Raw genomic sequence first — 16,066 nt, 5'->3', positions numbered from 1 at the left:
TCTTTCATGTAACGTTATGAGTTATGAGTTAGTTCCTGAATCATTTTTAGGAAGAGTCTGACTTACCTCTTTATGTTTTGCAAGATGTACAAAATCTATATCATGTCTTGATTACTTCAACTCAACATAATAATTTAACTTAATGTGCCCTGGATGGTAAAAACGATAAGACACAGGAGCAGAAATAAGCCATTTGGCCCTGTAGGATCCTCATATCATCTTTCTGTCTGTATTGTATTTTGTGGCACATTTATTAAGGTAATCTGTCATGTGGGTTGGGACGTGATAGAAGCAAATATTTATCGTTGCGTTTTCACACTTCGTCTTAGTTTCATTTAGTGGAGAGGGGGTGAGCTACAGGAAGCTAGTTTTTGTTGACCGCTAATTGGAACATTATTAGACCACTAATTACATTGTTTTGCCACTTAGTGTCTCTAATATCACTGTTGTCATATTGCTAGTTCAGTTTTGTTTGTTTTTCATCGCAACAGAGTCACCATCTTACCTAGTTTCATAATAAAGGATTGATTTGTAAATTTATTATTCAGAAACTTGTCATTCAAATTCATTGTTGCTGGTCATTGTCTGAGGCTGGTATTCAGTTTACCTTTGAGCTGCACTTTACAACTCAATTCTGTTACCAAAGCTATCTCTGCTTCATCCTCTCTATATAAGAAGCTGTTGCTTTAATCTGTGCCATTGTTCAGTACTTCACTGAGCTGGCCTTCCACTTTACATGCTTCATAAACCTATGCCATTGAAAATTCTGTTACCCCAAGTCCTATTCACTATTCATCATTGACCTGTACTTCAGCCAATCTGTCAGTGCATTGAATTTCTATTTAGTCTGCCTTTAGATTACTCTTCCCGAAGTCTTATTTCCTCACACTTTGCAACATTAAACTTCATGAACCACCTCTCCCCCCCCCCCCCCAGTTTCCTTGACTGCATAAGTCTAGGGAGGACGACCTCCAGTCCCGCCCAACCCTTGAGATTGAGGCGCTCTCCCACCCCAAACCCCAGTTTGTGTGGATGCTGAGTAATTTGCTACCCTGTCACAAATTGGTGCCACAAAATAACAGACAGTACACTGCATATGATTAGAGGAATTATATTTATGAATCTTAACTTACCTAAAGAGTTAGTAAAGAATAACAAAAAGAAAAAGGTCCATTCTAATTAAACAGTCAAATGTGCACATGTTGGAGCTCATCCTGAACTTCTTTGTCACTCACGAGCTGAGCCCTCATCAGCATGAACATCCACAACACCTGAGTGTCACTCGCAATCCACCTCAAACAAACGGGTCTCCCTCCGGATCGTAGGCTACGACCAGTTCTCCCCAATGTTTTCTCTCTTCATCTCCCGCCAGACAAAAGCCCAAGACCAACCTTTCTGTCCCTCACCAAGAACTCTACCCACTAACTGCATGGCACACATTCCACATCATCCCTTATCTTTAACAGTAACCCAAGCAAGCTGAAAACAAGCTGCTCTTACAGAACTGCCAAAATGAAATACATACAGCATAACAGTAAAAATATGAACCAGGGCGTTGCATACATTTACCAAGTTTTGGCCTATTCGGTGAACCTATCTAAATTTGGTTAGCACAACATTCTAATTCCAGCCGCTACTTTTAAGGAATTTGTATGTTCTCTCCGTGACCGCGTGGGATTCCTCCGGGTACTCTGGTTTCCTCCCACAGTCTAAAGACGTACCTGGTGTTCAGTTAATGGTCATTGTAAATTATCCTGTGATTAGGTTAGGTTAAATCAGGAGTTGCTGAGTGGCATGGCTCGAAGGGCCTGCTCTGTGCTGTATCTCAATAATAAATAAAACACAATAAATCTTTTGCCATGTCCAAGTATCCTCATAAGGACACGTTGACCAACATTGTTTCATGACCTCAGCAGAATTTGTTATCTTGAACTCTACTTCTTCCCTAGGTCATTAATATAAATAATAAATAATTGAACTCCAAGAACTGACCCTTGAGACATTCCACTAGTTACATCCTTCCAAAGCGCAGGAACATAGAATTTGGATTCTCAAAAGGTATCACAAACAGGCTGATGCACTAACTAATCTAAATGCTAATATATTTTCCCCAATACCATGAGCTTTTACTTTTTGGAAAACCATGTTAATTTGGTTTGATAATTTAGTTTGAACTTGGTTCGCTAAAAGATTAGCTATTTCGGCCTTGATTGTAGACTCCCAGCATCTAGGAGATGTGATAGTTATTCTGAAACAGGGAGTATTATGAAAAGGTAGAAATAGCAATGGGCAAACGAAGATTGAACATTGGAAGAAAATCAAGTGGTCATTCGCATTAAAAGAGTAAAGGCTAATCTGAGGACAAAATATTGGAATCATAGAAGCAGAATTAAGCCATAGTACTAAGCTATTTCTGCCTTAAAACTGTTCTTCTCCCACACGATGAAGCATTATCTCATCCACCCCGTAATATCCTTCATATAGGGCCTGCTCTTTTCTAAACTTCAGTGGTTGCAAGCCTAGCTTGTTCAACATTTCCACATAAGACAGTTGAGTGACTTCATCTGTAAACATCAACTCAAGAGGAACTATTGATCACCAAAAATTGATGGCCATATCTCTAGAGTGAATGTTCAGTCAGTAATCAGATTTACTGAGGATATTACTGTATATAGTTCTCAGTTATTTCTGTTTTAGTTATTTTAGTGAAATATCTATATCGTACAATGGGAGAAACGGCAACATAATTAAATCCAAGTTAATATATATGTCAAACATCCCTTGAAAACAAATACAAATTTTAAATTGATGCTGTTAAAATTTGAAGATAAATAAATATAGAACTGATTATAAAGTTGTAATTCTTAAAAATAACAGAAAGCTAACTATGTAAAAATTGTAGAAAAATTATTTAAAATTTTGAATATACTTTTATAATTGTCAAGTAAAATTTAAGCTTGGAGAGAAACAGGTCAGAAGTTCACAATACAAGTCGTCATCTTTTCTATCATATATTCGGCAAATTTGGCTTTTGTTTCATATTTAGTAATCATGGTTGGAATTTTCAAATGGGGGCATATATAAGTACTATTACCTCTGATTCTGACTGGTCATATGTTGATATGAAAACATGTTCATAATATGCAATTGACTTTGCTTTGAGGGATTATGGACTCATGAGTTCATAACCATGCATGCAAATAATTTTAAGAAAAAAACATAGAAATCTGATATCATAAGTTTCAAGATAAAAAATCCTTCTTATATACTGTTAGATGTATGCTGTTAGATGGTTTAAAATTTAGAACATCATTCGCCATGCAGTTGATGTAGTCCTAACTACTTCTGTAATAGACATGCATACTCTTTTTGGTCATGTGTGAATATCCACAGGATTTTCTAGTAGAATTAATAAAACAGAGCTCGACATTCAACAATTATGTCTTAAGCAATAAGCCATTATGTCCATCATCACAAGATTTAGATTGTCTGTGAATTAAATTTCTTACTGTTTGAAGTTAGGCTAGAACAATTTATTTGATAATAAATTAAGTTGATAATAGAATTTTGGTGTAAAGTGATGAGCTGTTAGTATTAGCCACAAAGCAACAGCATTGAATATTTATTTGGGAATTGAATAGTTTAAAATATGTGAGATTGACTATATATGTTCCAAGAAAGAATCATTTATGGTAATTATACTAAATGAAATCTGGTTTTTTTTAGTGTAGTATTTTGTTCAACATTATAAATAAGTCGCTAACCTTCCTGATTTACTCTGGAATACGATCTATTTTGATATTCGAATCCTCCTATTACTGGTTTATGTACTAATTTCATAGATCCTGGAAACTTATGTTCAGGAATAGAAAATTAATATTTCACCAGAAAAAAGATGATTATCTAAAGTTATTTAAAAAGCTTGATGTTTCATGTATTACAAATATGCTAATATTGACAAAGGAAAATTATTTTGAATAAAACAATTTAGACATTCCAGTTAACACAGCTTTATCATAAATCTGTCCTGCTTGCAATAGATAATATGATATCTTGCAGAACTGATTGTTCCATGCAGCATGTTGGATTTAGAAAGCCAAGGGAGTAGCCATACAGAGTGCAAGAGACAACATTATGATCTCTAGGCTATTTAATGCTCCAGTTGACCTGAAACAAAGTGTCAAGCTTCATTGCAATAGGAGCATATATTACCTCATTCCCCTAATGCCCAGGGGTAGTTAAACTGATTTATAATCCATTAGATCTTAGGAGAAATAAATTACAAATGCTGTATGATAGAGAATTAATTTAAATTCTGAATTGTATGCATAAGCACTCTCAGATCTTATAATAAAGATGATCTTTTTCAGGGCTAATTACTACTTTTTAACTTATTTTAATGACATTTATTGACTTAACTGAAAGATGCATTTGTGGCAGATGTGACTTTGTGATATAATTGTCTGACCTGCAAAGCAGCAGATTGATGTTAATAACATCAACAGTAGCAACTTGCAGTGCATCATAATAAATGTCAAGATAAATCCACGGTTTACTCTGAGTAAAAGGTTCTAGTGTGGATTTTCATTTACAAACAAAATTAATAGTTGGAATTTAACGTACTGGTTTTCTGAATCAGACAAAGAAGTTTTTAAATGAAGCCTTCAGCAAACAAATTGATGTTTTAGAATAGTGCATCAAGCTCATAGATCAGAATCAGAAGAACATGGTACTTGAATTGCAAAAAGTTACATTAGAGAGCTTATGGCATGGTGTGAATACAATGTCAGCAAAACAAATGAGCTGGTTATTGACTTCAGAAAGCAGGGTAAATTATACTTCCCTATCTGGACCATGGTGCTGAGCTAGAAATGTTTGAGAGCTTCGAGTTCCTAGGTGTAAATATCAACAACAACTTGACCTGGATCAACTATGAGAGCACAACAGCTAAGAAAGCATGTCAATGATGCTGTTTCCTCAGAAAGTTAATAAAGTTTGCATGTCCCCCGTGACGCTTACCAATTTTTACAGATGCACGATAGAAAGCATTCTATGGATGCATCACAGCTTGTTATAGCAACTGTTTTTACTTCCTCCCCCGCCCCTGCCCCCAAGATCACAATAAATTGTAGAGAGATATCAACACAGACCAGTCTATCACACAAAGCAGCCTTCCCCTCTGTTAAATCAGGCTGTACTTTCCACTGCTTCAGAAAAGCAGCCAACATAATCAAGGATCAACCCTCCCCTCCACCCAACCTCAAGGCATTCTCTCCTCTCTTTTGGGCAGAGAGAGGCAGAGATAAATGTTTAAATGCATACACTACCAGACTCAAGGAGAGTTTCTGTCCTGCTGTTCTCAGACTCCTGAATGAACTTGGCATGTGATTAAGATGAACTCTTGATCTCCCAGTCTACCTCATTGTGGCCCTTGCATTTTGTATCTTTTACCTCCACTGATCTTTCCCTGTAACTATAACACTATAATATGCATTCTGCCTTTTGTTTTACTTGTGTGTGTCCATTTTTGTGACTTAGATGAGGATCAGATCATATTTTATGAGTAATTAATGCAGAAAACTAGGTAATTGCACAAGCTTGTCCCAGAAGGCACCTTCGGCCCTGTGAAATTGTCTGTGAAATAGTCAGATGTGCCTACATTTACCACATTAGTCACATCACAGAACTGGAGTCAGCTTCAATCCTGGAGGACCATCTATGAAGACCTTTCACATGTGTTGAATGTTGTAACTTCCACCATCCTTTTAAGCAGCGCATTCTGGACTTCAGTTCTTTCAGTTTACTAAACTTGAGATCTCAATTGTGTATCATTAGTGTCAGAGTGAACATATTCCGCTTAACAATACACTGATCGTGAAACAAGCAAAGATTTATCACTGCAAACTGAAAATTAAAGGTACAGCAAGCTGGTTGCTGAAGTTTAAGAAAAGACATGGCATTAAATATCTCAAGCATCTGTTGATCATGAAAATCTAGCCCCAGAATCAGTCTACGATGCTGATTGTTTTTATAGCTTACATAACAGAATTAAACTTTTAAACCATTACTGATGAAAATCTTAACACCAGAACAAGTCTACAATGTTGACTCTTTTTATACCTTGCATAAAATTTAAAAAAAAGTAAAATACAAATAATGTGTACTGAAATCTTTTAATCAAAACATGGCTTCGTAGGTGGAGACTGGAAGCCTGCCATTGTTTGTCGCTGTTCAACAGCTGATTCAGGTATTCTCCCGATGCTGCTGTGCTGCTTCTGTTACCCTGCTCATGTTATATTTTTGTTACATTAATGGTTTGTAATAATTTTTACTGTTAGTACACATATGTGATGCACATAAGACAAACAAAGACTGCTTACTGGTAGCCCATAAATTCAGAATGGGAAATGATTTCAAAATTTTAAAAAATCCTAAAAACTTCTCACTCCAAGCATTTCAGATTAGGGATTCTCAATCAGTACCATTTTAAAAATTTTAGCCAATGGACATTATTGGAGATAGCAATCTCAGGTCAGTCTTGGTGGTAACTGGCTGGAAAAAGGCTAATTGCCTATTATTGAATACATTGAATTTAGTTTTTAAATGCTGCAGTATTCAATGAGGGTGGCATGAGCTGAATGCTTTTGAGTGACCTTAACTAATTGGGGTGAATAGCCCAGAATGTACTTTAACATAAACATACTTATACTCCCTGCCAGCTAGTGTATGAAGCTCACATTTAAGTAATACAGTTTTCACAGCGAAAAAGAAACTCACCATTCAGATCTTGTTTGCTCCTTTGTGCATTGTCAAGACCTTCCTAGGCTTAATTTCCTATTTTTAATATGGGAAGCTGGGTGAGATAGGGCAGGAAAAAGGATCAGGAGCAAAGCGACGAATATCACTGATGATGAAAAACAACATTTGGCTAAGTCCTCTCAAAGCTATCAAATATTTTCAATGTTTTTCTGACTTTAAATCATTCAGAAAACTGTGATAAATAACTATTTAAACATTATTGAAATCTTGAAAATAGTTAAAGCAGGTTATCAGCAGTTAAAATGCAGATGTTCAAATACAGGCAAACAACTTAAGAGATTTAAATTGATTATTATTTAGTCTCTTCTGCCTGTTACAGTTTGTAGAAATGGTAGTAATATTAGCAAAGGTTGTTAGGCATATTATTTACCATAGTTAGTGAGAAATTGATGCAATTTTGTAATAATTTGCTGAGTTTCTTGAAGAGGCTATGGCAAGAATATAATTGGAGTAAAGGTGGCGAAATCCTGACTACAAATTCACCATTGGATGCATTTCCTGGAAATCCTGATATTGTCCATGTTGTATAGGAAAATGTCGGCAGCTAAATAGAGAAGCTTTTAAGTAACTTAGTACTGTTATCAGTGTTTGCACTTTCTAAGGGAAATGACTTGCATTGAGGACATGTGGTTTCTACTGATGTCTTCTGGTAGCTTAGTGGTTAGTGTTCCACTGTTACAGCACAAGTGATCCAGGTTCACTTCCACTGATGTCTTGAAGGAGTTTGTATGTTCTCGCACATTCCAAAGACATATGGGGTTAGTAGGTTAATGGTCATATGAGCTTAATTGGGTAGTGCAGTCTGTATGCTTAGCCTCTACATGCTTTGTACATATGACTGTGAGGCAAAGCACAACTCCAAAACCATATTTAAGAGTTCTGACATCACCACTGTTATTAATTGACTCAAAGATGATGACGAACCAGTATGTAGGACGGAGATTGAAAATCTAGCTGAGCGGTGTCACAATATTGGTCTCTGACTAATCAGCAAGACCAAGAAGCTGATTATTGACTATAGGAGGAGAAAACCAGAGGTCTATGAGGCACTGCGGTCTTCATTGGGAGATCAGAGTTGGGAAGGATCAGCAACTTTAAATTCCTTGATGTTATCACATCAGAGGATCTGTCCTTGGTCCAGCATGTATTGCAACTGCCATTACCAAGAAAGGACAGCAGTGCCTCTACTTTCTTAGAAGTCTGTGAAGATTCAGCATGCCATCTAAAACTGTGACAAACTTCGAAAGATCAGGGGTTTTACTGGTTGCACCACAGCCTGGTGTGGAAACACCAATGCCCTTAATTGGAAAAAGCCTCAAAAAGTAGCGGGTACAGCTCAGTCCATAATGGGTTAAGCCCTTCCAACCATTGAGTACATCTACAAGGAGCGGAGTTGCTGGAATGCAGCATCCATCATCAAGGACCCCCACCGTCCAAGCCACGCTCTCTTCAGGAAGAAGATACAGGAGCCTCAGGACCTGCACCACCAGGTTCAGGAACAGTTATTAGCCCTCAGCAATCGGACTGTTGAACCAGAGAGACAACTTAACTTCACTTACCCCAATATTGAACACTTCCCATAACCTTTAGGTTCACTCTTCATCTTATGTTCTGAATATATATTGCTTATTTATAAACTATTATTATTTTGTTCTTAAACACTTTTTTTCTTTTTGCCTTCGCCCCGTTGTCATTTGCATGTCGGTTGTGTGTCCGTTTTGATATGCGGTTTTTCATTCTTTTATGGTTTTGGATTTACTGAATATTCCCACTACTAAATAAATCTCAGGGTTCTACATAGTGACATATATATACTTTGATAATAAATTTACTTTGAACTTTGGATCAAAAGGACATATTACTGTGCTGTATCTCTATATAAAATAAATAGCATCATTTTGGCTAAGATGCTAACTGGATGGAAAAACTGACAGTAGCAAATGTGGAAGTAAGTATTTCCAGTTTTTACAAGTTCAGAGAATTAAATAAAGATTGTGACATGTTGATTTTGCTAGAAGTTAGAATGTTATAAGCTAAATTATCATTGTAAGGTCCATCAAATCTTGATTGTGGTGCCAGAATGAGGAGGGTGAGTGTTTCACAGTAACTGTGAGAGTAAGCAATTGCAAGCTCTTTGAGCAATGTACAATGTCTAATTTTTTTATGGTAACAAATGAATGAAGACTTGAAGTTGATATCAGATTAGTGATTCTGTGTTGATAGTCAGTTGCACACTCTTTGGAGAAAGGGTAGAATTGGAATAACTGCATCTTTTAGATTATTTTCAGTTTAGTTTGCATCTTCAAAAGCTAAAAGTTAGTTACTATCAGAGAAGTGATTCTGAATGCTAGTCAACTTTACAACCAAATATTCCTTCCATTAAGCTCAGTAGATATTGTTCATTAGTTTTAAAAACAAAATGTTAGCAGCACTGACTAGATCAGGCAACATCATAGTAAAAAAATATATAGCTAATGTTTCAGGTGAAAGACTAACCTTTCATTGATACAAGTAAACTTTGAAGTGAAAGTGTATATTAAAGAATTGAAACTGATCTTGGGGTGTGCCACCCTTTGACATAACTTTAACAAGCACACAAAGATTCATACAGTGTCTAACAAATGTCAGCAATTTGTAAGCTTTGAACTTAGAATACTCAATTCTCCTGAGCAACAAACACAAAAGAAATGCTTTGATTTTCTTTTGCACTGGAGTTCCTTTTCTCCTCCAATTTGTTTGGTTAAAACTTATGGTAATATCATTGCTGCCTCAAAATATAATTATAATATAGCAATATTCATTGCAATCATAAAGCTGGTGGATAATGCATTATCCAAAAGGTGATTGCATGTTTTTGTGGTGGTAGTTTCAAATTCCCTGAAGTTTGCTGTATCTCTATATGTGTGTGTGTGTGTGAGAGAGAGAGATTGTTATTTAAGTTCAACATAATGAGGAAGTTTATTTTTATGTCTTCTGATTTACGTAATGTGATAAATTGGCATTGTGGTTACGTTACTGGATAATTAATCCAGAGACCTGGACTAATGATCCATAGGCATATGTTTGGGTCTCGCCATGACAGCTGGGGAATTTTATTTCAGTTAATTAATTAAGTAAATCTGGGATATAAAGTGAGTGTCAATAATGGTGACCATGAAGCTTCTGTTTTGTCGTTAAAATCCATATGGTACGTTAATAACCCTTCAGAAAGGAAAGCAACTATCCATACCTAGTCTGAACTATGTATCACTTCAGCTTCATGACAGACTGCTCAATTCAAGGGCATTTGGAGATAGACAGTTAATGACTTGGTATTTCTGTATTTCACTAGCTGTGTAAATGAGTTAAATAAATTAAATCCACACTGTTTTAGATGCCTTTTTTTCTTATGCAATTTCTTCAGAAATGATGTGTATTTTGATTGTTTAAAATGAGAAATTTGTACCCCAAATTCTCAGTTCTTGCACTGTTTAGAATTGTACAGATGATATAGTTTTTCATTCTTACTAAAAAGTGACATTCTGCACTTCTGAATGCTAAATCTCAACTTTCCTATGTCAACGCATTCCATTACTCTCAGTTCTCCCTACATTTTGTTTGTACTTTTAAGTTTTGAGTACATCACAATTTTAATGCATATTGACACATGGATGCTTTACATCTGATGAATATTTTAGTTATAGATAGGAAATTGGATAAACAGTTCAAAAAAGTAACTATATTTTGGAAAAGTTTATCCCAGTTGGAGAATTAGCACCAGAAAAAGGCGCAGGTGGCTGAATACTATGTGTTGTCATTTCCATTAACAATTACTGCTCTCTGTAATCATGCATTAACAGATACTAACATTTTTTACAATATTTATGCTTTGGTGGGTTGATATTTCATTTCCCCTGAAGGTTTTCTAAATCGAAGCTCGCAGTGTCAATGGCAGTTATTTAACCTCCCATATAACTGTAAAGGTTGGTGGCATTAATTCCTGTTATGAAAGCATAGCTGCAGAAATCCCTGGAACAGAGCATGCATATAGCAAACTGGAGTAGCGGGATGCCAAATAACAGAACTGCATAGTAGGAAATGTACTCAGTAATTTGAGTATCATGTTAAAAGCTTTCCACTGCATGAATTAAGTGCCTGTGTTTGAGAAGCACTTCTAATTTTAGCATCTTAAGCCTCTGACATCCAAGTCTTTGCCTTCCCAAGAGTTGAGAGGATGGTTTCACTTCTGGTAAGCAGTTTCCTGGGCTGTTGCCTACTGTTAAATGTTCATGCTGAATGTGTCATCAAAGACACAGATAACTCATTTTCTAACCTTTCCATGTGGTAATCTGCAGTCATAGTTGGGGAGGATGTAACACATGCTGCTACTGTGCAGGTTGTGTTGTCTTCCATTAGGGTGGGAGATTACTATTCCTTAGTATTCTAAAGAAAAGCTTTCCATGTATGGACTGCACAGCTGCATTTTTTAAAATGTATCTCGATGCTGTCAGGATAAATGTTTTCATGAGCTACAAGAGAAAGGTCCTAATCATATATTTTCTAGCACAGAAAGCATGAAGAAACCTTCCTGGCCTTATATACCTCTTCACATTGTCTAGAAAGAAAAGTCATTCTTTTTTTTTCTGATGTTAGGTATCAGTAAAATTCAACAAGCTTTCAAGGCACAGAGCCACGAAATCGTACATCATGGCACCTTGTTCGCCAAACTCATGCCGACCATCATCAACTCAAGTAAATTAATCCTACACAAATCCCATTTCACAAGAAGGTTTCTGAAAAATAAAGTTTGGTTGTGCTCAATGAGATTAACACTGTGCTATATCTTTAATTAAATTGTCATTTTTAAATGTACAATATTAAACTTTTGGGTCATTTTGTCATTATTACATTTTGTGTGGTAATTCAGTATGTTTATTTTGTCTTTCAGAGTCTTCTTGCGTGCAATAAATCAGTATGCAGATATGTTGAACAAGAAATTTCTTGATCAAACTAACTTTGAACTACAGGTAAGCCAACAAAAAACAATGACACCACAAATTACAGTGAGGGAAGGGGATGTGTTCCAAGAATATGGGCTGCATAGTGATTTTCTGCAACCTGAAGCTGCATTGTCTGTTCATGGACCCTGAGTTGAATTGTATCTCAAATTTTTGGATAATGATTTGTGAATTCTGTAAGGACAAATTTCCAGTAACCGATTGGCCATAAAAAGAGAGTTGTCAGTATTGTAACCAATACTTTATTGTAAGTGTTCTAGGTAACACTTTTGGAGAGGAGATATTTCTGTTGGAAAGATTAAATTACATAAAATAAGTGAATATATTACAGCACAATATAGCCTATGACAGAGTACACTTCAGTAATCTAGTCTTCATGAGAAAGAGACTTTTCCATCTCACTGCAAATCTTCCAGGCCTTTCATACTTTTAAACTTTTGCAATTACCATGTTTCTTTGCTTTTCCATGAGACCAATCAGATGGATGTTTTGGTGGCAATAACTAGGAATGTTCTAAGGAGCTAATTACTACCATTTCAAGCTTTGAATTTTTATCATTTGAAGCCTGGCCAGTTCATGGGGTTTAATTTAGAAAGAAGGAAAAAAATAACAGAAATGTTATTTTTAAGTGACATTTGTGACTACTTGATATTCAGATTGTTTCATTGGCAGCAAAAGTGTGGCCCTTTTTTTTAAAACAAGCAGTATTAGCATAACACTTCACCATAAGACCATAAGGCAGAGTCTGCAACTTCTTTGTCCATTTTCCTAATCCGCCCAAGTCCTACTGTGGACTCCCTGCTTCCTTGGCACTACCTGCCTCTCCACCAATGTTTGTGTCATCATGAGCCATTTTCTTAGTACATTGATATTTTTTCAAGTGATCATTTTTCAGAAAGACTCAAAAGTAAAATCTTTTTCTGTTAATCTTGGTGAGAAAAATATTTATGTGTTCATCATGTTTAGAAAAGTGGTTTGACAGACACAGGAGTGTGATTCAAATAAGCAGTTGGATTAACACTCCTCCAGCAAAATGGAAAATTTAAACTCTTGAGAATATTGATTTACATATATCCTGCAAAATGCAATGTCATTTCTTTAGGTAGTATAATTTCAAAAACTGGTTTGTTAAATCATTTTTGCTGATTGACTCATGCCTTCATAGTTCTCCCAGTGTGCAACTACATCAAGAAATTAGGAAAAAATTCTAGCCCATGAAATATTACCCTTTTGCAAGTTTGTATTTATTGTAACTAAAGAATATGAAGAGTTAACTATGAATTTTAGTAATTTTGAGATTGTTTCTGTTGCTCATCAATAATTGCAAAGATGAAGGTATTTCAAAAGCTTGAGCTTAGTATTTACTTGGAGAACTTTATTGTAATGCAGTGTCAAAGCCTAGCGTGTCTAAGTTAATGTGAAGATAACTATTTCACACTATTGTAGAAATACAGATTTATTTTTAGTACTGCATACCAAAGTAGTCACAGACGATATCATTGCTATCATTAAAATTACTATGATTCCACATTGCACATTTAGATGGAGATGTAATATTTTTACTACTCATGTATGTGAAGGATGTAATAAATAAAGTCAATTCAATTCAATTCGTCAGTAACAGGTTGAAGTTAGTGTCATGGGATCATACAACAGAAAATTTGTCCTACCATGTTTAAACTGAGTATTTTGCCCAGCTACACTAATCCCATTTGCCTGTGTTAAGACCACATTTTTACCTATTTAAATCTCCATCTAAATGCCTCTTAAATGTAACATTGTATTTGATTCCATCAGCTCCTCTGGCATTGCCACCCAGATGTCATCAACACCATGTGTAACCAGAATCAGGTTTATATACATCTTGAAATTTATTGTTTTGTAGCAGCAGTACAGTGTAGATTACTAAAATGTACACAAAATAAACATTATGGATCCATCTTTAAAACTCCTTTCTATTACCTTAGACCTACGTGAGAAAGATTTTTACTCTCTACCCTTTCTGTGTCACTCATAATATTAAATTTCTCAGATGACCAAGAGCTTGGTCAAAGTTAAAGATTTTAAAGAGTATTTCAAAAGTGTAAAGGGAAATCAAAACATAAAGGCCTTTTAAGTATGAAATTTCAGAGTTTAGAGCCAAGGCAATTGAAGGTTTAACCAGTAGGAATGAGCTGATTATATTCAGAGAGGAGCACAAGTTTGAATTTGGCAAATGTAGCTATGGAATGTAGGGAGGACCAAAGCTAAGGAAGGAATCGAATACAAGGATTATAGTTTTAATTGGATATTGATGTAGGTCAACAAGCTGGGGAGTATTAGGTGTCTAGGTCTGCATAAAAGCTAGGCACAGACTGTAGTGTTCATGACTAAGTTAATGGAGAACAAAAGATGGAAGCTAGCCAGATATGCATAAGATAACCAAAGATAGCAAAGGCATGGGTGAGGACTTCACCAGTACATAAGGCATGTACTGAGTACTGAAGTATATATCAGCAGATTTACTGATGATACAAAGATGAGATCCAATATCCTTCCATAGTGAAATATGATATTCATGTTGAATACAAACTAGTTCACCTTTGGATATCTGAGGGAGAGGAATAAGAACATAAGAACATAAGAGATAGGAGCAGGAGTAGGCCAATCGGCCCCTCAAGCCTGCTCCGCCATTCAACAAGATCATGGCTGATCCAATCTTAACTCTAATTTTCACCGAATCCCACAAGGCAACAGTGCCAACCAACAGGGCACCATGCCGCCCATTTTATTTTATTATTCATCCCGCCCAAACCCATGTGATCACCCAGGGGGAGAAAAACCCAGGGAAAAAATCTGGAAAATTCCTCTCCGACCCATCCAGGCTATCGAAAACTGGTCTAGGAGATCACATGGCTGATCTAAACCTAGCCTCATGTCCACTTACCTGCTCGCTCACCGTATCCCCTAATGCCATTTTTATCCAGGAAAATGTCTATCTCCGTTTTGAATTTATTGAGTGTAGTAGCTTCCACAGCTCTCTAGGGCAGCAAATTCCACAGCCCCACTACCCTCTGAGTGAAGAAATTTCTCCGCATCTCAGTCCTGGAACGGCATCCCCTTATTTTAAGATTATGCCCCCTAGTCCTAGTTTCACCCATCTTTGGGAACATTCTCCCCGCATCCACCCGATCAAGCCCCTTCACAATCTTATATGTTTCAATAAGATCGCCTCTCATTCTTCGGAACTCCAATGAGTAGAGTCCCAATCTACTCAACCTCTCATCATACATCAACCCACCCATCCCCGGAATTAACCTAGTGAACCTTCTCTGCACTGCCTCGAGAGCCAGTATGTCCTTTCTTAAATATGGACACCAGAACTGCACGCAGTACTCCAGGTGTGGTCTCACTAATACCCGGTACAACTGCAGTAAGACCTCCCTGTTCTTATACTCCATCCCCCTAGCAATAAAAGCCAGCATTCCATTGGCCTTCTTGACCACCTGCTGCACTTGCATACTAACTTTTTGTGTTTCCTGCACCAGGACCCCAGATCCCTTTGCACAGAAGCACTTTCCAGTTTCTCTCCATTTAGATAATAACTTGCTCTATTATTTTTCCTGCCAAAGTGCAAGACTTCATACTTGTCAGTATTATATTTCATCTGCCAAATGTCTGCCCAATCACTCAGCCTATCTATGTCCCCCTGCAAGGTTTCAATGTCCTCCGCACTCATTACACTCCCTCCCATCTTTGTGTCATCAGCAAACTTCGATACGTTGCACTTAGTCCCTTTCTCCAAATCATTAATATAGATTGTAAAGAGTTGGGGTCCCAACACTGACCCCTGCGGAACACCACTAGTCACCAACTGCCAGTCTGAGAATAAACCATTTATCCCAACTCTCTGTCTTCTGTTAGAAAGCCAATCCTCCACCCATGCCAGAATATTATCCCCAATCCCATGATTTTTTACTTTAAGTAATAATCTTTGGTGTGGCACCTTGTCAAATGCCTTTTGGAAGTCCAAATACACCACATCCACTGGTTCCCCTTTATCTACCCTATATGTTATGTCCTCAAAGAACTCCAACAAATTTGTCAAACATGACTTCCCTTTTGTAAAGCCATGCTGACTTTGTCCTATTAAGCTATGTTTATCCAAATGCCCTGTTACTGTTTCCTTAATTATCGACTCCAACATTTTGCCAACCACAGATGTTAGGCTAACTGGTCTATAATTCCCAGCCTTCTGTCTATTGCCCTTT

General features: G+C 36.6%; 1 protein-coding gene across 2 annotated transcripts in view; it reads left to right on the top strand.

Moving 5' to 3' along the window:
- The window catches only part of dock1 (dedicator of cytokinesis 1), a 574,951-nt gene that overhangs the window by 393,551 nt on the left and 165,334 nt on the right, over window positions 1–16,066 (top strand). For both annotated transcript variants that reach the window (XM_073027587.1, XM_073027588.1), the window contains one exon: window positions 11,747–11,825. In XM_073027587.1, coding sequence (XP_072883688.1) covers window positions 11,747–11,825 — 79 coding nt within the window. The remainder of the gene's footprint in view (window positions 1–11,746; window positions 11,826–16,066) is intronic.

This window comes from Hemitrygon akajei, chromosome 23 (assembly GCF_048418815.1).
Source record: "Hemitrygon akajei chromosome 23, sHemAka1.3, whole genome shotgun sequence".
Classification (NCBI taxonomy): domain Eukaryota; kingdom Metazoa; phylum Chordata; class Chondrichthyes; order Myliobatiformes; family Dasyatidae; genus Hemitrygon; species Hemitrygon akajei.
This window is presented reverse-complemented; position numbering and strand designations above follow the sequence as displayed.